The sequence below is a fragment of the Neophocaena asiaeorientalis genome, unplaced genomic scaffold, assembly GCF_003031525.2.
Source record: "Neophocaena asiaeorientalis asiaeorientalis breed wild unplaced genomic scaffold, Neophocaena_asiaeorientalis_V1.1 scaffold150, whole genome shotgun sequence".
In the NCBI taxonomy this organism is placed as follows: Eukaryota; Metazoa; Chordata; class Mammalia; order Artiodactyla; family Phocoenidae; genus Neophocaena; species Neophocaena asiaeorientalis.
In genome coordinates this window covers 4,306,463-4,329,298 of record NW_020176571.1, presented here as the reverse complement: position 1 = coordinate 4,329,298, position 22,836 = coordinate 4,306,463, and the positions used below count along the sequence as shown (strand labels likewise).

Below are 22,836 nucleotides of genomic sequence, written 5' to 3'. Positions count from 1 at the left end.
AGGAAACTCCCTCTGGCTAGAGTGGCTTGATGGGTAGGCCCGAGTAGGTTACCAGTCAAGGCAAGGATGCCAGTTAGTAGTCAGAGTAAAGGCAGCAAGTGGAAGGAGAGAGCAGCTTTGAGAAATGCAGGAAATGGACTAGAGCTTGCTGAACGGATGTGAAGGGTGCAAGTGCCTGAGGCACCTCAGCTGCCTGAGTGATGCTATTTACTAACAGAAAACATAGGAGGGAAAACGCCTGGGGAGGGGGAGACGTATTGATTCAGTGATGACTTACATCAAATGATCAAGTGGTCTGTGTCAAGAGCAAGGTCTGGGCTTAAAGATCCTGACTTGGCAGTCACCGTCACACTGGTGACCACTGGAACTTGAAGCTGCCCAAACTTTGAAAGAAAAAAGGACCAGGGGGGAAAAGAATGGAATCTCACAGAATATGGTATGGTAGTGAGAGCTGTGGGTGTAGATGACACAAAAGATTAGCAAGCCACAAACAATGAAGATAGGCAGCGAGGCAGGGAGAAAAGTACAAAAGAATGGTGTCATACGGGCCCAGAAATAAAATGTACTAAGCAGGGTATAATGAATAGGGTCTATAAGGTAAGGTGAGAAAGTGTACCCTGGGTTTGGCAACAGAAAGGTCATGAGTGCTTTCTGCAAGGCCAGTTTTGACACACATTAAGGTAATTTTCAGTGGAAAGTACTAATATCAATAGCATAGAGAAAACAGGTTCATCAAGCTGGTCCAGATGACTAATTAATGATATTAGTACTAACACAGGGTAGGCTCTTAATAAATGTTTATTGTTAAACAGCCGCATACAGAGTACCTCAATACCGTGTCCCTGGGAAACATGTTTCCAAGAGGGCGTGGGGCGGGGTAGGTGAGGGGGTGTAAGACAGTAGAAAATATACACTCGATAAGAAAAAGAATATATAATAGCAGTAGGACCATAATTCCTACATAAAATCATCACTTTAATCATAATTCTAAATACTTATCTTCACATTAACATAGATATTTCATTAACCGAGAAGAACTGAGCTAAGTATTATATATTTTTTAATGGTTAACATGATTCAAAATATTTTTATTAAAAATTGAAATTTGGTTTGGTTGAAGTTCTCACCATAAATAAGTATCACTATTTTTACTCCCAGTGAATTAGGATCTAAGCTTCCTAAAGGGCTGTACTATCTAATACAATAGGGGTGACAAGTACTTGACAGCCACCCTCTAAAGCACGGGCTTAATGTAAAGTGACGACTTTAAGAAACAGCTCTTCCCCTTTATATTTACAACAAAAAGGCTAACATTTTTTTGCAAAGCACTCATTTTATCATGAAATGTAGACAGAGACAGATGGATGCATTAGCATCAAGGAAAAGTGCATATCACAACCTTTTCGCTTTTATTAAAGGTTTTGACAATGAGGGCTCCATAAAATGTCACAAAATTCTATTTGCTATCTAACCATCTACTTCGAAGTAGGAGACATACGCTATAGTATAGCAACTGTTTTGGGTTTTTTTGTTTCTTTTGTGGTATGCGGGCCTCTCACTGTTGGGGCCTCTCCTGTTGCGGAGCACAGGCTCCGGACACGCAGGCTCAGCGGCCACGGCTCACGGGCCCAGCTGCTCCGCAGCATGTGGGATCTTCGCAGACCGGGGCACGAACCTGTGTCCCCTGCATCGGCAGGCGGACTCTCAACCACTGCGCCACCAGGGAAGCCCAGCAACTGTTTTAACATGGAAAATTATTCTGAATTCTCAATATAAAAACATTTGGCTAAAATATGAAACATCATTGCAACAAAACTGACAATGCAGGTTAAGTAAGTTATAAGATTTCAGAAATGTCTCCTGGGAGAAATGGGAATTTTCCTTTTGCCAGATAAACTCTGCACAGTTAAATTTCAGGTGCCATAAACTAGACAAAGCCAGAGAGAAGCATCGGGCATGTTACTAGGAAAGAACAACATGTAACGGGGACATCCTCCATGTCAAACTGACAGCCACGTAATGACAGTGACTTATTATATACATATAAAGGGAAAGAGAATATGCTCTTCAGAAGGGGATGACATTCCAAGACAATTCTTATAAACAAACCTCTTACTGATGTCTCAGACAGCTTTTCAGAGAACAATCACAAAACAGGTAGAGATCATTTATACAACTTTAAAGGATTCATTTATGTTACAATACCCTCCTCAAATATAAACACAAATATAAACATGCTTATAAAAGTGAGATCTTCTTGATCAAACATTTTCTTGCCACTACACTCAGCTACTAGCAGCATTTGGATGCAAAGGTTTAACTCGTGCTAATCGGGACAAGCCAAGGCGGAGACTCTGAGTTGGAGACTTCACAGACACTCTTGCCAGTGGGCTACGGCTGCTGCTTCCAGACACCGCTGCAAAAAGACAGATCACCTGATGCTGAGAACGTCAGAAATCTCGTAACAACGGTCAGTTTATAAAACAGAAGAGGCCAAAAAAAGGAGTTAAGCGTTATTCTGCTATGCAGGTTCCATCAAGTTACATATGAGATCAAAAGAATGGGAAGTACTAAAGAGCAGAAAATATATAGCATTGCATATTTTCAAACATCCTCAGAGGCCAAGGTAATGACACCAAAACTTTAAATGCGAAAGTTAAATAGGAAAGTTGGGAGCAAAGAACACTGATTGTAAAGACATAAAAAAATGAATGGAATTGTAATGTCTAAAGTAGTAGCAAAATCTAACGCATTTTTACAAAATTCTGCAACTTTTACAAGTACTCCTTACAGGATCTATTTTTTCAAATATCACATAACTTTTAATATGACAAACACCGTTTTTCTTTATTTATACTAGTTTCATTTATGCTACCACTCTAATACAGCAATCATTTCCAGCGAGTATTAAAGTTCAGAATTTATCCACACGTATGTCCGTAGCTGGTCATGATTTTAACTGTAAGAAGTACAAGTGTGTGTGTACTTTTCCATACAGAGGTTTCACGAGCATCTCCACGCCTCCAGCCATCTGATCACCATTCATAGAGGTTTCACGAGCATCTCCACGCCTCCAGCCATCTGATCACCATTCATAGAGGTTTCACGAGCATCTCCACGCCTCCAGCCATCTGATCACCATTCATAGAGGTTTCACGAGCATCTCCACGCCTCCAGCCATCTGATCAGCATTCTTAGGTGCACATACGGGCCACATATTGATCAAGTTCCTACAACAAACTTCTGGGTTGTTTCTGGTTTTTCACTTTTCTATAAATGGCTATAAAGAAATCACTTACTACTGACCACTTACTACTTTTCCTTCTTTTGAATTCTTTTTAAGGATAAATTCCCGAGATTAGTTCCTAAGTCAAAAGATCGATTTATTTTTATGGCTCCTGTCAAGCTGTCCTGTAAAGGGATTATAAATTTATAATAAATAATTATAACTGCTACCCCACAACCCAGAGTGCACTGGTTGATACGGCTTTATAATTTTCTAGTTTGAGAGGTATAAAACAGTATTTTATTATTTTAATTTACATTTCCGTGATTACCAGCGAGGCTGCAATTCTTTGCATATTGGTTTCTAGTTGTACTTCTTGGGGGCAATGGTGTGTTATGTCCTTGGCTCATTTTCCCATTGGAATCTTGCTGGTCTTCTCACATTCGTATAAGACAGGAGGCTAGCTGGCAACCTGAGGGTCAAATCCTGCTCTCAGATATACTGTTTGGTCCACATGGTGTTTTAAAAAGTCTACTTTTAAGAACTAGGAGATTTCACACTAAAACCTGTACTTCTGGCTTCTCTTGAAAAACTCAAGACGTGGAAATCCGAGGCCCATAATCCTGCATGTTAACAACCAGGTGGAGCAAAGGAACGGCGGCTTCCTTCCAGAGGGCTCGCGCTCTCGAGGGCAGCAACGTCCACTCACTCACGCTTCCTCCCCAGGCCCAATTCCCTCACCTCTGTCACCTGCCCGGCCCTTCCCCACAATGAATTAATAAGTACTTCGTGTTTTATGACATGACTCTTTACTCATCAATCCATTATTTCTTTTTCATCTTTTTGCTTATGCTACCTTCAAATTTCTACAGTCATTATATCAATACTTTTAAAATTCTTTTGTTGTGGAATCCCTAATTATTCTCATAAGGATTACACTAAGGATTATCCTTGAACTGACAGGGCTTCATTATTTCAATAACTAATCTTCCGGGACTTTCCTGGTGGCACAGTGGTTTAGAATCCGCCTGCCAATGCAGGAGACACGGGTTCGAGCCCTGGTTTGGGAAGATCCCACATGCCGCGGAGCTGCTAAGCCCGTGTGCCACAACTACTGAGCCTGCGCTCTAGAATCTGTGAGCTACAACTACTGAGCCCACATGCTGCAACTACTGAAGCCCACATGCCTAGAGCCCACACTCTGCAACAAGAGAAGCCACCACGATGAGAAGCCCGCGCACCGCAACGAAGAGTAGCCCCCGCTCGCCGCAACTAGAGAAAGCCCGTGCGCAGCAACGAAGACCCAACGCAGCCAAAAAAATTTTTTTAAATAAAATAAAAATAAATTTTAAAAAATAATATGAGCAAGTGTTCATATGTAACATTTACAACTAAGAAAAAACAAATCTACTCGTGGTAATTTTCCAAGCCCCTGCCCTTGAGCAGTAAATAAATATACCGTACCTGGTGGGACCCACTTAGGTCTCTTGCTTTCAGCTGGAGGACTTCGTATTTGTAACGGCTTCCTAGTAGCCTCTGAAGAAGAAGACACCTTTTTCGGTGAGGGCCAAGATTCTGACTTGACAGCAGCAGGAGCAGAATCTACTGAAGTCACTTATTTGAAAAATATACATAGAAGAGGGGTCACAGAGGAAGATAAAGTCTAGCATGTATGCGTGAAAACTGTCAAGTTACATAAGCTTATAAGAATTAAAGAAGCAGAATCATAAATTTGAAAAACTCATTAATCAACATTTATTGAGTCTAAGAATAGCCATCTTTAATGAGCATTACATGCTAGGAAGTATGGTAAGCATATCATATACATTACCTGTAACCCTTAGAGCAACTCCGATACAGAACTGACTATCCATACTGTCAGTTAAGGAAACAGAGAGGTTAAACAATCTGCCTGTAGTTTGAGAGCTAGTAAGTGTCTGAGTCCAGAGTCCACACTTGTCATCATCACACAATAGTGTCTCATCGGAATATGTCAGTGAGACATTTTATCAGGCTCTAGGAATTCACGGTCCAATCACTAGACTCTAGTAGAAAGAGGGCGGAGAAGCACAGAGGTGCGCACGGTGCAACGTGGTGAGAGAGACGACAGACTCTAGGGGTGGTCACGGGGCAGGGAACCTACATCTAGAAGCATCTTGCCGAGGGCAGTGTAAAAGCAGACCACCTAGACGGCTCTATGGTAACCCAGGTGAGAGGGGATCAGGGCCTGAACTAAGGGGGAGAAAGGAGGGAAAACAGCAGAGTGGATGGCTTTTAGTAATCAGAAGGGGGAGGCGTGCTGGAGATGAGGGAATAATCGTGATTGGCAAGTTCCTGTCAGGAACACACCATCTGATGGCACCATTTACCCAGAGAATGAACACAGAATGGGAGCGGGTTTGGATCTTTTGTTGGTTTGTTTTTGATGGAGGGAGGAGAAGCAGAATACAAATTCACTTTCAGATAATGTTTGCTTCGAGACACCTAAGTGGCATCTACGTGCACGTGCATGTGAACATTTTCACTACACACTCTTCTTAACGTTGACATCTACATTCTCTAGGTCAGCCCCATCCCACAGACTTTTCTGCCGTGATGGGAACGTCCTGTATTTCGTGCTGTCCGATACGGTAGCCACAAGCCACATACAGTTAGTGAGCACTTGAAATGTGGTTAGCAAAACCAAGGAACTGACTTTTAAATTTTATCTAATTTTAATTAATTTAAATATGATAGAGCTACTTTGGCTAGTGGCTACCATATTGGACACCATAGCTCTTGCAATTTTCTCTATTCAGGGAAAAATTATAACACCTGCCAGGTCAGAGACGCTTAGAGGTTATCAGTACCTTATTAGTGGGACTAGAAACATAATCCACCTTTCCAAATTCTTAATCTCCTTATTTAGCTGTTAAACTTTACTTCTAACATTACACACGGGAAGCAACTTGCTCCAGGGTATATGGAAGACTTTAAGCGGCAAACTCCAACCTGGAAACTGAAATTTTATCGTTAGTTTTTAGAATGTTTTGGTGAGCAAGCATAAACAAACATCTGAAGAAAATATGAAATATATTCATGTTAGGTTTTCTTCCTATTGTCAATGACTTTTTCGTATCAGTTTGTGGTAGGCGGTCCCTTAAAGAGCCCTGTCTCCTAATTCCCAGAATGTGTGCACATGTTACCTTACACAGCAAAGGGACTTAGCAGGTGTGACTAAATTAAGGATCTGGAGATGGGGAGATTATCCTGACTTATCCGATGGCCCCAGTGTCCTCACAAGGGTGCTTATAAGTGCAAGTGAGAAGCAGCAGAACGAGAGAGTTATGTGATGGCTCTGAAGGGAGAAGTGGACCACCCGTCAGAGAGCAGGCGCCTCTAGAAGCTAGAAAAGGCAGGAAAGGGGGTTCTTCTCCCCTTGAACTTCCACAGAGGAACAGAGCTCTGCCAGCAGCTTGATTTTAGCCGAGTGAGGAAAATTTTGAACCTATGACCTGAAGAACGGTAAAGTAATAAATTTGTGATTTAAAACACTAAATTTGTGATAAATTTTTACAGCAGCGATTGGAAGCTAATACACAGCTTTATCTCTAAAAACCCCTACATTTAAAATCTGATTTCTGGAAACCGGATGAATTTGCTAATTGCAAAAAGACACCAATTAAAACCTGGCTAACTGAGAATACAGTGGTGGGAGGAATACGACTCAATCAGTACTTAGTCCTCATTTCTTAGTTGCACCAGTACTCAGCACCATGCTATTTAAGGTGAGAGCAACGCCCACCCTTAATGAATGGGTCTGAATAATGGAAAGTTTGGTTTCAAACAGTACATATATTAAACCACCAAGACATAAAAATATCTATAAGTAAAACAAAGCAGGTTAAAGGAAGTTATATTTTACAATAATCTAATGTATATTATGAACTCAAAAATATCCTAACTTCTTTTACACAAGAAACAAATATTCCACTTTCAAGTCTTCACAAATTCCACAAGTTTTATTGTAAAACTGGTTTCTCCTAACTGAATTCATTCTGAAGAAACCACAGGGCCCTAAACACATGACAAAAGCGCTCTCAACGCAAAGACTGAGTCACGTGCAACAGCAGAAAATGAGACTCACGCCAACTCCCCCGTTTAATCGTGTGGAGAAAATGTGGTCTAACGGACAGATTTACGCTCTGAATGGACAAGACTGGGTGCAAATTCTAGCCCCTCGCTTATCAGCTATAAGAATTCCAACAAACAGTCTAACCTCTCGGAGCCTCGGTTTTGTCGTTGTGAAATGCAGGTGACGGGAGCCACTCAGAGGGAGGCCCAGCATGAAGGGGGCAAACAGTCCGTGTTGGAAGGGTTGGGGGGGGTGAGTGCCCCTATCTGCCCTTCTGCCTTCCCCACCCCAGCCTGCTCTCCTCCACCGATCTTAACAAGAAACGAACGCTGGCGAAAGGTTAAGGAGACTAAAGGCAAAGGTGAGAGAAGCACGGTAAGTAAGCAAGCATATGTGAAGTGACATATGGGGGACTGCTCTTACCCGCATCATGCCGTTTGGATTTGGCTTTCTTCTCTTTCTTTTCAGCTGGAGATTTCCCTTTCACTTCTTTCTTTTTAATTTCTTTAACTTTACTTTTTCTCACAGGGAAACTTTCATCATCTTCACTCTCACTAAAATCGGAGTCGTCCTCAGAACCCTCGCCTGGAACGGAAGATCACACACCTCATCTCTACAAAGTTCTAAAAAGTGAGGCTTCTAGGACCTCCCTGGCGGTCCCGTGGTTAGGACTCCACGCTTCCACTGCAGGCCGGGGAACTAAGATCTAAGATCCCGTATGGCGCTCGGCGTGGCAAAAAAAAAAAAAAAAAAAAAAAAAAAAAAAAAAAAAAAAAAAAAAAAAAAAAAAAAAAAAAATGGTGAGGCTTCTAGTGCCTCAACTTGATCTTCTGCACCAGATTCTTGGGCCCCTTTGTGCTGCGCTGTGTCCAGGAGCAAAACAATGCATGGTGCCTGCGTCCGCATCCTGGCCCCTCCACTGACGCGTCGTGTGACCTGAGACGGGTCCCTAACCTCACCGTGCCTCAGTTTCCTATGTATAAAATAGGGAGAACCCTAAAACCTGCACCACGGGGCTGTTGCGCAGATTAAGTGAGTTAATATAGGTAGAGAGTAACACCTGGCATAGAGCGAACAGAAGAGCATTGCTTGCTATTGCTATTATCGTTAATCTCCCGTCAGTAATCCTTGCTTCTGATTTTACCAGTTTAACTCAGCAACTTTTGAGAAGAATGGTTGGGTGTAACATTAGCTGCTCTTCCGCAACGATAGCCTTGATGGTGATAATAGCCGTATGCCTCTCCTTAATCACACCAACTTCAACATGAACAGAAACCCACTGGGAATTGAGAAGAGACTGACCGCACCATAAGCATCCTAACTGACGATCCTGCGTGCGATTTCACCTGGGACACACCTCTGATTTCCCACAAACTCCCTTCTATTCTGCATGGGGTGATACAAGCCAGTGATGGAATGTGTTAAGTGCTACAGCTTCTGGAAAAAAGCATAGAGAATACTCGAGAGTTAAGCAATGATTCTTCTATTTTTGGGGGGAAGAGAGGATCAGAAAATCATGTCCTATAAATACTAAACTCTGAAAATTAAGTGTAAATAAGGATTAGCCCTATATTCATAAAAAACCTTTTTACACTCTTTTATACATTAGAAGTGCAGTACATGCTTACTGTAGAAAATGCCGACCATACCAAAAGAGTATCAAGGAAGAAGAAAGCCCACGCCCAAATCTCCTCACTCAGAGATAACCGCTGTCATACCCACCATATACAATACCTACCTAACTATCTACATGGAATAATACATTTTATGTAAAAAAAAAATATATGAAAAATTTCAAACATACTCTACAGTAGATAATCATCAATATTTTGCAACATTTGTTTCATCTATCTATCTTCTCTTCCCTTTCCTTCTCAGAGGATATAAAAATAAACCCAAGGTACTGCATTATTACATTTCTACATACTTCAGAATGCATCTCTAAAAAACACGGACTTATAAAAAACACGTCATTATCATATCTAATGATATCAACAATAGTTTCTTGGAATCATCTTCTATCCAGCCTGTATTAATCACTTTTAATATAGAGCAACATCCCATCCCTTTTTCCCCCATGCCTTTGACATGGTGAAGCAACCAGGTCAGTTGTCCTATGGAATGCCTACATTCTGGATTGGTCTGTTTTCTTCCTCATGGTGTCATTTCACTTACTCCTGCGTTTCCTGTGAGCTGGGATTTTCTCAAGGCTCAATGAGAATCAAGCTCACATTATTATTATTATTACTTTTTGGGGCAAGAATACACATCATAGGTGAGGCTCTGTTCTCCATATTATGTCAGTCATATCAGAAAGCACAGAATGTACGGCTGCCCCACTCCTGGTTGGTTCAGCTGACGCCGGCCTGAATTCTCCATTGTAAAGATCCTCGTCAGCCTTCTATTGATGATCTTTGTCTAAATCAACAATGTCATTACAATCTTCAAATTGTGATGTCCTTATTCTATCATTCTTCCCACACAAATAAAGTTTTAAAAACAGATAATCAACCCATGTATTCACATAATAGTTACCGTGTTATACAGAATTCACCATATAAGGCCAGCAGATCACATGAAGGCCGCTATATATAGTACCTTGCAAAATCAAATATTATTATTTCTGGATTCCCAAGAGGATCTAGGTTCAGGGAGGGCAAGCAGTGGAGAAGTTTCTCCAAAATTTCAGACTATAGAATCTAGGAGGATACAGTTTCCTATAACCCCAACAGTTACGGTATCTCATGTGTTCTTTTCTTGGCTTGAGAGGGTAACTGTAGGAGCGGGCTATCATGCTATTTAAATAAATTGGAGGTGGGGAAATGGAGCTCCCAGAATCCCAAGTCATTAGCATCTCATACTGGGAAATCTGGAAGGCCCAGACACTCAGGTTATAGATTTGGGGTATCTTTAGCTGTCCTTAAGAAAAGCCTTGATTCTCTCCACTTTCACTTTTCTTTCCCCACTGAAGGTCACAGAAGTTCCTTTCTCTTCTCATCTAGGGTGAGCCAGTGCAGAAGGAAAACTCTGAAATGTCACTTAAAGAAGGGACCCTGTCCCAGATAACTCAGGTTGTCTGAAATGAATCCAGCAGCACATTCAAGTATGATAAACAACCAGCTCTGAGGGGATGGCAGAGTGAGTCATTCCTGGCTCAGGGCAGATGGAAATAAACTGGTAGTATTGCTCCCTGCAGTACACTGAGTGTATCGGGGAACATGTCTGTCCTTCCATTTAAGGTAAAGCAGGCTGGAGACCCTTCACGATGTGGCGCCAGGCGGCCTCTCCAGGCTCCACCACATTCCCCCTTCCCTGCAAACCTCACTGAACTCTGTGTGTGTGTGTGTTTCTATGTCTTTTTCTCTTGTTCCTTCCAGCTTTACTGAGATATAACTGACATGCAGCACTGTGTAAGTTTAAGGTGTATAACATAACGATTTGACTTACGTACATCGTGAAGTGACTATCACAAGAGGTTTGGTGAACCTCCATCATCTCGCAGACACAAGATTAAAGAAATCGAAGATTGTTTTCCTTGTGATGAGAACTCTTAAATTTACTCTCTTAACTTTCATATGCAACACACAGCTGTGCTCATCATCTTCGTCCTGTTGGACGTTATATCCCTAGTGCCTATTTATCTTATAGCTGCACGTGTGTACTTACTGACTGCCTCCATCCCATTCCCCCTCCCCCAACACCTGCCTCTGTAACCACAAACGTGATCTCCTTTTCCATGAATTTGTTTGTTTGTGAAGTATAATTGACCTAAAACACCGTGTTAGCTCCTGGTACACAACACAGTGATTCGAAATTTCTATAAATTTCAAAATGATCACCACGATAAGCTAGTTACCATCTGTCACTACACAAAGATATTACATAATTATTGAGTATATTCCCCACACTGTACATTCCATGACTCATTTAATTTGCAACTGGAAGTCTGTCCCTCTTAATCTCCCTCAACTATTTCTTTCCTCTCCTCACCCTCCTCCCCTCAGGCAACCACCTGTTTGTTCTCTGCATCTGTAACCGTTTCTGTTTTCTTGTCTGATCATTGGTTTTGTTTTTTAGATTCCACATACAAGTGAAATCATACAGCTTTTGTCTTTCTCTGTCTGGCTTACTTCACTTAGCACGATGCCCTCTAGGTCCACCCATGTTGCTGCAAATGGCATGTTCTCTATGGCTGAGTAATAGTCACTGTGTGTGTGTGTGGACACACGCACATACCACATCCTCTTTGTCCCTTCATCCACTGACGGGCACTTAGGTTTCTGTCTCATCTTGGCTGCTGTGAATAATGCTGCAGTGCACATGCGGGTGCAGATCTCTTTTCTAATTAGTGCTTTTGTTTTCTTTGGATAAATACTCAGGAGTGGAACTGCTGGATCCTGAGGTGGTCCTAGTTTTAGTTTTTTGAGGAAGCTCCAGCGCCACTAACCTCTTGTATGTGCACTTGCCTGTTCTCTTGTTTATGTCCTTCTATCAGTCAGAAGTGCTATTTCACCCCTAAATGCTACTCATTTTTCAAGGCACAGCTTAAAGGTCACCTCTACATAAAGCTTTTCCCCCAAATGCCATAGCTGAATTGAACTGTCCTGTGCATTACTCAAGTTTGCACACACCAAACGTTTAGCGGTGCTTTGCATACGTGCATGGTCTCCAAGAACTTTCTACTGACTCTCCACAGGGTTAATTTGGAGTTAGGACATAACCTACCAGTTGCAAAGTCTGGTTCGGAGTCATCGGCACCGTCGCCGTCGCTGTTTTCCAAAAGAATCTTCCTCTGCTGGAGCACGGCTTGGGATGCCGCTCTTCTTCTCCGCTGAGAACCCTGGGAATCACCCTCCTCAGTGATCTTATCCAGATCTTCAGGATAAAAAAAATCAACGAAACTTTCTGTGCCAGGTAACATTTAAAGGACTGTGGAGTAGACATCTATTACACCTGCTCTTGTTATTTGCCCAGCTTTGTCCTTCCTGTGCCTCTAGTAACAGACCACACAGCCCAATCTGGGTCAATCATAAAACATCAGTCTCCTGGCAACAGTCTGAGTTAAGCAAAAGTCCAAGGCCCACACTGAAAGAGTCTTTCCCCAAGAATTTTCAAACTGGAGCTGGGAAGATAGAACCCCTTTCTTCAACTGATGTCAACTAGAAGCCATGGGTAGTCGTGACCCTCCACCAGGGAAGAAACTGGGTCTGCAGTTAAAAGAGAGGAAAACTAAAACAGAAAGAAACAAAGGAGAAGGGGTGAAGAGAAACTTCACAAATGTGAAGACCTTGGTTCTAGTTACAGTTTCAGGAATTTAAATAAGAGTTAGAAAATGTCAATGGAAAAAATATTATTAATATCAAAAACTTACCTAAATAATCACTGGCTACACTGCAATTGGAGATATGAGGAGACTTACTCATTGCTTCTGTTTCACTATTGCCATGTCTGTCAATGTCTAAATATAAGGAAGAAGAAAGCACCCTAATCAACCAATGTCTAGAAATAGGAAGATAAGCGCTAAAATCTAATACCATTTAGATACAGATAAGTGATCCAGACCAGGGGTCCCCAACCCCTGGGCTGTGGACTGGTGCCGGCCCGCAGCCTGTTAGGAACTGGGCCGCACAGCAGGAGGGGAGCGGCGAGTGAGCGAAGCTGCATCTGTATTTACAGACGCTCCCTATCCCTGCCCATCGCTCGCATTACGGCCTGAACCATTCTCTCCCCTCCCCCCCGTGGAAAAACTGCTTTCCACAAAACCGGTCCCTGGCACCAAAAAGGTTGGGGACTGCTGATCCAGGCTCAAACTAGCACAGTGACTTTACTTGACGAGGCTAACATATGTTTAGAAGTTTTGGCTCTGAAATCACACAAACTTTAATCAGACTTAAGTTCAAATTCAGGCTCTTAAATCGGCAATATACCAGGGGAAAGTTGCTTATCCTCTACAAAACCTAATTTCCTCATCTATAATGTGGAGATAAAAACAGTCTGCGGGGCTTCCCTGGTGGCGCAGTGGTTGAGAATCCGCCTGCCAATGCAGGGGACACGGGTTTGAGCCCTGGTCTAGGAAGATCCCACATGCCGTGGAGCAACAAACTCCGTCTGCCACGACTACTGAGCCTGTGCTCTAGAGTCCACGAGCCACAACTACTGAGCCCGTGTGCCTAGAGCCCGTGCTCCACAACGAGAGAAGCCACCGCAGTGAGAAGCCCGTGCACCGCAAGGAAGAGCAGCCCCCGCTCGCCGCAACTAGAGAAAGCCCATGCACAGCAACGAAGACCCAACGCAGCCAAAAAAAAACCCCAAACCAAAAAAAACAGTGTGGGGATTAAATGAGGCTACTGTGGGGAATTAAATGTTGACTGAATGTGGAAATTGCTCATTGTGGTGCCCAGCACAAAGGAAACAGTGGACAAATATTAACTATCATTTTTGTGTCGGCAGATCTGTGCTCTTACTAATGTAAAGACTCTTCAATCATTATCACAACTTTAAAATGATCGAGAGTATTTTAAGAGAACTTTAAGTCATGATGATTGGTACTATTACTCTCGGAGAAGTGGTACTTCCAAGGAAACCTTGCTGTACAATGCCACGATCTCTTACAGGAGAGAGATTTTCATTTTCTCAGTTTTAGATACAGGACAATTCTCTTTTTCAGTTTCTTTGACTCCTGATGACTAAAAGGGCCCCCTAATCAACACTATCTCACTTATTCTCAAACAGGAGGCACTACTGACTTAAACATCTATACCCCTAAATAAGCAAATGGGCTAAAACCATCCTCCAAGATAAAAGAAGTTAGGCCAAAGCAGTTTAACCCAAAAAGCAACTGAGCAATTTGAATGTCTTTTCTGGGAATAATGATTTCTGCTTCTCCAGAATATCAATGTTGCCATCTGCTGACCAATTGCCAGAAAAATCCACGGAGGACAATCCACAGATAAAGCCAGCAGTCATAAATCTATCAGGTCTACCGAGCCTGCTAACCAAACTAGTACCTTTAGCCTCTGTCAATAATAAAAATGACCACCATTAGATTGTGTTTAACTAATCTGAATTTGGAGAGAAAGAAGGTGGGTTGCTCGGATGTTTAGGCCAATTTACTTGATCATGAAATTAAATTCTCACTGCATATAAAGATGAGCTTTGGACACGCAGGGTCACAGCCCCCGTCCTCCAGTTGGATCTGAGTGTTAGGCCGAGAGGCATTTATGTGTGGATGAGATTTATGCAACTGAATAAACAACTGACTCCAACGGCACCCTCTGCAAATTGCTCCTTTTTTAGTCCAAAGTTTTAAAACTACATTCTTCCCTCTGTAAAGGCTCATCCAACGAAATGATGGCAAAAGCAATAAGAAGGTTTTAAAGACAATTACCGAAAATAAAGTTGCTGTTATCTTGAGACTCCTCCACATCAATGGTGGCGGCTGGAAGTTCCTTCACTGATAAAGCCAGTGCGGCTTCTAGGTCTCTCTGGTAGAGCTTATCATCTAAAGGCATTCTAAAATAGACACACAAACAATAATGAGTTTGTAAACTATCAATCTCAACTAAAATCTGAGATTTTCCTCAGTGACTAAGAGTTTCTTTCCAACCTCAGAAAGATGTTCTTCAACAGTAATCTTGATCATAATTGCTCCTTAACAAGTTAAGCCTCCTGAAATGTTAAGTGTCATGCTGGTCCCAGCAGAACAGATTTGAAGTAGGAGCATCACGTGACAATGTCCCTTTCGTTGTGAGGTCTCTTCCTCACCACCAGCTCCGTCCCGGTGGGAAGCACCTGCCCAACTGAGAACGGACGTGGCTCAAACATCACTTCCGCTTAGAAATGTTCCTTGACCTCATCCACACCTCTTTAGACAGCTGTTATAGCTCTTTTATTAAACTGAAATTCCTTTTTTTTTTTTTAACATCTGTTCCGCCCAATCTGGACTTTGACAAATATTTCAGCAAGTACTTACTCCGTGAGGCATTGCACTAGACAGGATATTAAAAGTGCCCTCAAAAAGTCTGCAGTTAATGAGGAGGTAGGAAAACAAGTCCCATAATAATTACCCGATATAAAAAGACTATCACGTCTCCTGTTCAAGGCGGTCAAGAGTGCTATAGTGCTTGAGAGGAAGAGAAAGCAAAGAAAGGTGTGAAAAGGTGTGAAGGTAAGAAAAGGCTACGTAAAGGAGGTAATACTGAATGCACCTTGAAGGATTTATTTTTTAAAATCACAATTTTATTGAGATATAAGTCGCACAGTATAAAATCCACCCTTTTGAAGCATACAATTCAGCAGTTTTTAGTATATTCAGAGAGCTGTGAAACCATCACCACTATGTAATTTCAGAACACTTTCATCAACCCAAAAAGAAACCTCATATCCACCAGCAGTCAGTCCCCGTTTCCCCCTCCCCAGCCTCTGGCACCCACTAATCGGTTTTCTGTTTCTATGGACTTGTCTATTCCGGACATTTCGTATTACTGGAACCATATAACATGTGGCCTTTTGTGCCAGCTTCTTTGGCTCCCTACAATGTTTTCAAGGTTCATCCATGCTGTAGCATATATCAGTACTTCATTTCTTTTTTTTAACATCTTTATTGGAGTATAATTGTTTTACAGTGGTGTGTTAGTCTCTGCTTTATAACAAAGTGGATCAGCTGTACGTATACATATATCCCCATATCTCTTCCCTCTTGCGTCTCCCTTCCCCCTCCCTGTACTTCATTTCTGTTTATTGCTGAATAATATTCCACTGTATGGATATATCACATTTCACTTATCCAGTCATTAGTTGATAAACATTTGGATTACTTCCATTTTTTGGCTATTATGAATAATGCTCCTATAAATATTCATGTACAGGTTTTTGTGTGGGCAGAGATTTTTATTTCTCTTGGGTATATACCTAGGCTGGGTCATATAATAACTATTTCAAGGAGCTGCTACTCTGTTGTCCAATGTGGCTGCACCATTTCGTATTCACAGCAGCAATGTGTGAGGTTTCCATTTCTCCACATCCTCCTCAACACTTGCTGTTGTCTGTCCTTCTGCCCTCTGTGTGTGACATGTTATCTTATCGTGGTTCTGATTTGTATTTCCCTGATGGCGAGGGATGTTGAGCATCTTTTCATGTGCTATCGGCCATTTGCATATATTCTTTAAAGAAGTGTCTATTCAAATCCTTTGCCCATTTCTAACTTGGTTCATTATTCTTTTTATTGTTGGACTGTAAGAGTTCCCTATATACTCCAGATACAAGTCCCTAATGGGTTCTATGATTTGCAAATATTTTCTCCCACCCATTGGTTGTTTTGTTAACTATATTTTAAAGGTAGTACAAGAAGCTCAAAAACAAAAAAGAAAAAAGTAAGGAGAAGGACATGGGCCAAGTCTCTCTACGTTAATTAACTTCCCTCACATTTATTGTAGGAGTAAAGCATCACACGTCCCACGTTCCATTTGTCAGTATCCCTCCTCTGCCCATCTCCTCCCCACAGTGCAAGTTTGGGGCCTCTTGGGGCTTCCTTCCCTCATTTTACCCTCTCTCTTGGTACTGACTAATGGAACTCCAGGGTGGGTCTGGAAACCACAGGTCCTGCTCACTGCTGGACAAAACTCAGTAAGATAAAGAGAAAATATTTTTTATCTCTAGAAAAATACATAGTTTAATTTTTTTCTTCCAGTTTTACTGAGATATAATTGACGCCCAGCACTGCATAAGTTAAAGGTGTACAACACAGTGATTCACAGTGATCTGACTTACGTGCATCATGAAATGATGTCCACAAGAAGTTTAGGGAACATCCATCATCTCATACGTTATAGATACGTGGTTTTAAATTTTATAAAACTGTCCTTACAAATGTAATTTTTAACAAAGTAGTCTTGTAAAACCTGAGGACTTCAGAGACAGGTACTAGGTCTTGTAAATGCAAGTCATACCTTCTAAACTTGGTAATTATGATTGTCTTAATACTTAAACGGATATTTCCTCATACATTGGTGAACTTAAAGAAGTTCGGAAAGTCAGAAGGGGATTAATGGTACATCCCTGTTCTCCTACATGCACTAAATAAAATAAGACCCATGATACTGCTCAAATTCTAATTTAGACCAAGAATTGGAATTTATCTCTCCTTTAAATTAACACACCTAATGTCATATGTACTGTATGTCTTACCTCTCACCTTTTTTTAGGGGTTTTCTCTTGTAGTGGGATGTCTTTTTCCTGGAGAGTCTTCAGTTTAGGTTCTGGTTTTTCTAGTTTTAACTCCTTTTGTGTAGTTCTGGATTTTTTATTTAACGGTGCGGTTGCAGGAACAAAATCATCTATTCATGTGTGAATTAAAAATAAAAGAATATGTGAAATTGCTTTTCCTTAGGAAGAAATAAATAAAATTACCTTCTTGGTAGCTGAGATTCATTACCATGTGTGTTCAAGTTTTAAAGATAAGCAAACTGGGGCTTCCCTGGTGGCACAGTGGTTGAGAATCCACCTGTCAATGCAGGGGACTCGGGTTCGAGCCCTGGTCCAGGAAGATCCCACATGCCGCGGAGCAACTAAGCCTGTGCACCACGACTACTGAGCCTGCGCTCTAGAGCCCGCGTGCCACAACTACTGAAGTCCGCACGCCACAACTACTGAAGCCCGCACGCCTAGAGCCCGTGCTCCACAACAAGAGAAGCCACTGCAATAAGAAGCCTGTGCACGGCAACGAAGAGTAGCCCTAGCTCACCGCAACTAGAGAAAGCCTGTGCGCAGCAACAAAGATCCAGCACAGCCAAAAGTAAATTAATTAATTAAAAAAAGAAAAACAAGCAAAGATAAGCAAATTGTTTGCTTTCCACAGTTTAAAAAATACTGTTGGTATACTGTTTGTCTTTATTCTCCCTCAAGCTTCTCAACTTTGTTTTAGTGGCCTTGAGTTTTTAAAATATCAATCTACCAAAAACTAATCCCCCAAAAAGCTGCAAAGGCAACTAAGCTAGTATGTGCGAGTGGCAGAGAAAAGAACAATTAATTAAAAATCTGTAAAACCATTAGAAAAATTATTAAAATTCCCTTTATAATTTTATCATATTGACAAGTGGAAGAAAATGATTTTTGGCAAAGGGATGCTCTTTTCCAGCCCATTCTGTTCTCCCAGAGTCTTCTGTCCTACCAATCCTCAGAAGTGAGGTGTTCTTCTATTGACACTCAAGCTAAGACTGCTGCTCTAGCGTTCTAACTCATACATGACACACATATGCATACCTTCATGTGCGTGTAGTCTGAATCACGCACTTTCGCATTTATTAATACCTGTCGTCTCTTTTATGCTTCCCCAGGTAGGAATATAATAATTTGTGACTCGCCCCCCACCCCCACGCCACAGTCTCCAGAATACAACCAGCAATTTATAACAATTTAGTGACAGATTGATGACAATAATTAAAAAGCTAGAAGTTATACCCTATGCTCTTTTCTCCCAAGTATTAGACACATGTAAGACTGGGCTCAAGGTGAAAAACAGATTCCTTCAAACTGAGGAATTACTAAATATCTGACCTGCAGAAAACTCCAATGGTCTAAGAAAGAAACACAAAACTTACCTTTAAGTATAATGTAATCTAACAGTGTTTCCTCAAACTTTTTGACCAAAGTTCTCTTAATAGCAGAGACAAGCAAATATATATATATATAACACAATAGGGTAAAGTTTATGCCTGATCTTTTTTCAATGTCTTGTTTTATTGTACAATTAATGGGGATTTCACATTATATTCTGTAACACATTTGTATCTCAGAAAGACAATGTGTTCTTCTTAGAGTAAGGGATAAAAGGGTACAAATCCCACGTGAGAAACATGGACCTCACAGAGTTTAGATCTAAAAAGCCATTTTACCTGCCCTATTTGGTTATGATTTATGCCAATAATTCTTGCCAGTGTAATTATCAACATAGGTATCCTAAGTGCTTAGAATATTATTTTTCCAGGCCAACCTCATATGCAATTGGTCCTAACCATACTGTAGCCATACACACGCACACACACGCACACACGCACACACACACACACACACATATCCTATAGACTGTGAGGAAATAAATTTCCAAATCTTTAAAGAAGACATAAGAAGCTCTACTTACCATCACTGTCAGAGTCCTCAAACTGGGAGTAATTCACTGGCTTCTTGTGCCTGTGAACAAAGCAGAAATTTTCATTTACACAAATGTCACCTCCATTCTTTAAGGTCATTAATAGTCTTGAGTAAATAAGAATATGTTTGGATTCCCTTAAGAATATATAAATTAAGGCCTGGAACCAAGATGGCGGAGTAGAAGGACGTGCGCTCACTCCCTCTTGCGAGAGCACCGGAATCACAACTAACTGCTGGACAATCATCGACAGGAAGACACTGGAACTCACCAAAAAAGATACCCCACATGCAAAGACAAAGGAGAAGCCACAATGAGACAGTAGGAGGAACGCAATCACAATCAAATCAAATCCCATAACTGCTGGGTGGGTGACTCACAGACTGGAGAACACTTATACCACAGAAGTCCACCCACTGGAGTGAAGGTTCTGAGCCCCACATCAGGCTTCCTAACCTGGGGATCCGGCAACGGAAGGAGGAATTCGTAAAGACTCAGACGTTGAAGGCTAGCGGGATTTGACTGCAGGACTTTGACAGGACTGGGGGAAACAGAGACTCCACTCTTGGAGGGCACACACAAAGTAGTGTGCAAATCGGGACCCAGGGGAAGGAGCAGTGACCCCAGGGGAGACTGAACCAGACCTACCTGCCAGTGTTGGAGGGTCTCCTGCAGAGGCAGGGGGTGGCTGTGGCTCACCGTGAGGACAAGGACACTGGCAGCAGAAGTTCTGGGAAGTACTCCTGGGCATGAGCCCTCCCAGAGTCTGCCATTAGCCCCAACAAAGAGCCCGGGTAGGCTCCAGTTACCTGCTGTATAAAAAAATAAATTAAATTAAATTTTAAAAAAGATGTAGGGAAATGAGCAGTAAAAAGAATAAAAAGAATATATAAATTAAAAACATGATTTACATTTTACAGCAAGGATTTAGCATTATCTCAAAAAGGTATAACTATACTGGATATACCTGATAAGGAAGTATAACTATACTGGATATACCTGATAAGGAAGAAAGTTAATTTAGATAACACATAAAGTAAGAATAATCATTATAATTAACACTCAAAGTTTATACAGTGTTTAATTGCTGTTGGGCATTTAGAAGTTCCTATTGTATGTATTCTTTTGTTTTATACATGCATTCTGTCTTCCCTATTAGATTATAAACTTCTTGACACTGAAAGCCATTTTCTTTTATCTCCCACAATATTAAATAGTGTTCATTATGCAATGGACATTTAAAACACGGTGAGTGTCTTTGTACTTGACACCTGAAAATGAATTTTACACTACTTTAGAGGGCAATAGAAGAAAGTGATATTCAAAGTGAATAAAATAATTTCCTTCCTCCTTCGCCTGCACTACATGAAACTCTAGTTTTCATTTTTAGCTTCTGCCAACTACCCAAGTGTGAATAACCCAGTTTGTCAGTCAGTTGTTATTTCAAGTGGAAATGGTGTTCTATGAAAAAGAGGCTCACAACTCAAACAACCTCGCAAGTTGTTTTTCTTAAGACAACCATCATAGATGTGCGTGCTTTATGCGTCCTTCTCATCATTGCCTCACACAGGATATTAAAGCCAAGCATACTCTTGTTAAAAATAGAGTTGCCATATGATCCAGCAATCCCACTCCTGGGCATATACCTGGAGAAAACTCTAATTCGAAAAGATACATGCACCCCAATGTTCATAGCAACACTATTTACAATAGCCAAGGGATGGAAGCAACCTAAATGTCCACTGACAGATGTATGTATGAAGAAGTGTGGTATACATATACAATGGAATATTACTCAGCCATCAACAAGAATGAAATAATGACATTTGCAGTAACATGGCTGGGCCTAGAGATTATGATAGTAAGTGAAGTAAGTCAGAAAAAGAAAGACAAAAACCATATGATATCACTTATATGTGGAATCTAAAATATGATACCAATGAACTTATTTACAAAACAGAAACAGACTCAGAGACATAGAAAACAAACATGGTTACCAAAGGGGAAAGGGGATGGGGAGGGATAAATTAAGAGTTTGGGATCAGCAGGTACAAACTACTATAAATAAAATAGATAAACAACAAGGACCTACTGTATAGCACAGGGAGCTATATTCAACATCCTGTAATAAACCAGAATGGAAAAGAACATGAAAAAGTATATATATGTATATATAAAACTAAATCACTTTGCTGTACACCAGATACACAACATTATAAGTAATTATACTTCAATAGAATTTTTTTAAAAAATTAAAATTAAAGTAGGGCTTTCCTCCTTCTCACTCTCTCTCACATTGCCATGTTTATTTTCCATCTCCTAACTTCATTCCTTGACTAGACTGCAACCTCCAGCACCTAGTAAATATATACCTCCAGCACAAAAGTAAATATATTCAAAACTCTACTAAATGAACGGCTGACCCTAGGCCTCCATGGTGCTCAACTGAGGTTAACTGGAGCAATAGTTTCAAACAGTACATTTAATGGAAAACACAGAGGATCTGGCGCCAGCTGGCTTAGGCTTGCGTGTTATCCTGTAACTCACCAGCTGTGTGACTCAGCTAAACTGGCTTTCGTGCCCAGAAGTTTAAATTGATAAAATAGGGAGACCCAAACTTTCTATCTCAAAGAAGTATAGGGACGAACAAATGAAATAACATGTAAGCAGAAGCTGGGGAAATGCAAAACGCTGTAACCAGGCCTTATTTGAACGGGGTGGGTAAAATAAACGGCAGTAACTGTCAAAGGAGCCAAGAGAAGGAAACAGCTTGGATGCTAGGACCTTTCCGAGGAGCGGCAGCTCTCCCTGGAGTCTAGAGCGTTTAGCTGTCGGTCCCACCATCGCTACTCTGGTCCTCGGGCCCTTCCCTCCATCCCATGCAGGTGACGCGGCCTACAGCGTCCTCCTGCCCTTCCTCCCCATCCGCGCCGGATGCCATGAACTACTCACCTCGCAGGCCGCACCATGGTCCCCTCCAAGGCTGGAAACCTGCAGCTCGCAGCCTCCTGTCGGCAGCGGCGGCAGCCGCTCCAATTCCCGCGCAAAACCAGACTCGAAACTCTCCGCCGCGCCGCCAGTCCTCCAATCCTCTCCGGCCATCCCCGCGGGCGCGCATGCGCTCTGAGAAGCGCGCGTTAGTTCACGCCCCCTCCAAGCACCGCCCTTCCGCATCCGGTCTGCCAGAGTCGAGCCGGTGCTTCGCCGCTGCACTTTCGTCACTTCTGCGCCGTCTCTGAAATGGACAATAACAGTAGAAATACACCTTCTTACACTTTTTAAATGATTCAACTCAGGTATTATGGAACAAGGGGACACTTAGACCGAGGAATTTTACACGGGGTGCCGGGA

At 41.7% G+C, this 22,836-nt stretch overlaps 1 protein-coding gene across 4 annotated transcripts; it reads right to left on the bottom strand.

Moving 5' to 3' along the window:
* Positions 1-1,674: 1,674 nt before the first annotated feature.
* On the bottom strand, positions 1,675-22,584 carry RAD51AP1 (RAD51 associated protein 1). Of its 4 annotated transcripts, none has more exons than XM_024733504.1 (9): positions 22,438-22,584; positions 19,477-19,526; positions 17,533-17,674; positions 14,728-14,852; positions 12,712-12,798; positions 12,066-12,215; positions 7,764-7,925; positions 4,691-4,840; positions 1,675-2,416 (listed from the first exon to the last, which is right to left on the bottom strand). In XM_024733504.1, the coding sequence occupies exons 1-9, from the start codon at positions 22,452-22,454 to the stop codon at positions 2,286-2,288; spliced, it is 1,014 nt and encodes a 337-aa protein (XP_024589272.1). In that variant the 5' UTR covers positions 22,455-22,584; the 3' UTR covers positions 1,675-2,285. The 4 variants fall into 4 exon arrangements, with proteins under 4 accessions (XP_024589272.1, XP_024589275.1, XP_024589274.1 ...); XM_024733506.1 differs by lacking the exon at positions 1,675-2,416 and adding an exon at positions 3,143-3,230; XM_024733505.1 differs by lacking the exon at positions 1,675-2,416 and adding an exon at positions 3,325-3,698.
* Between the last annotated feature and the right edge of the window lie 252 nt (positions 22,585-22,836).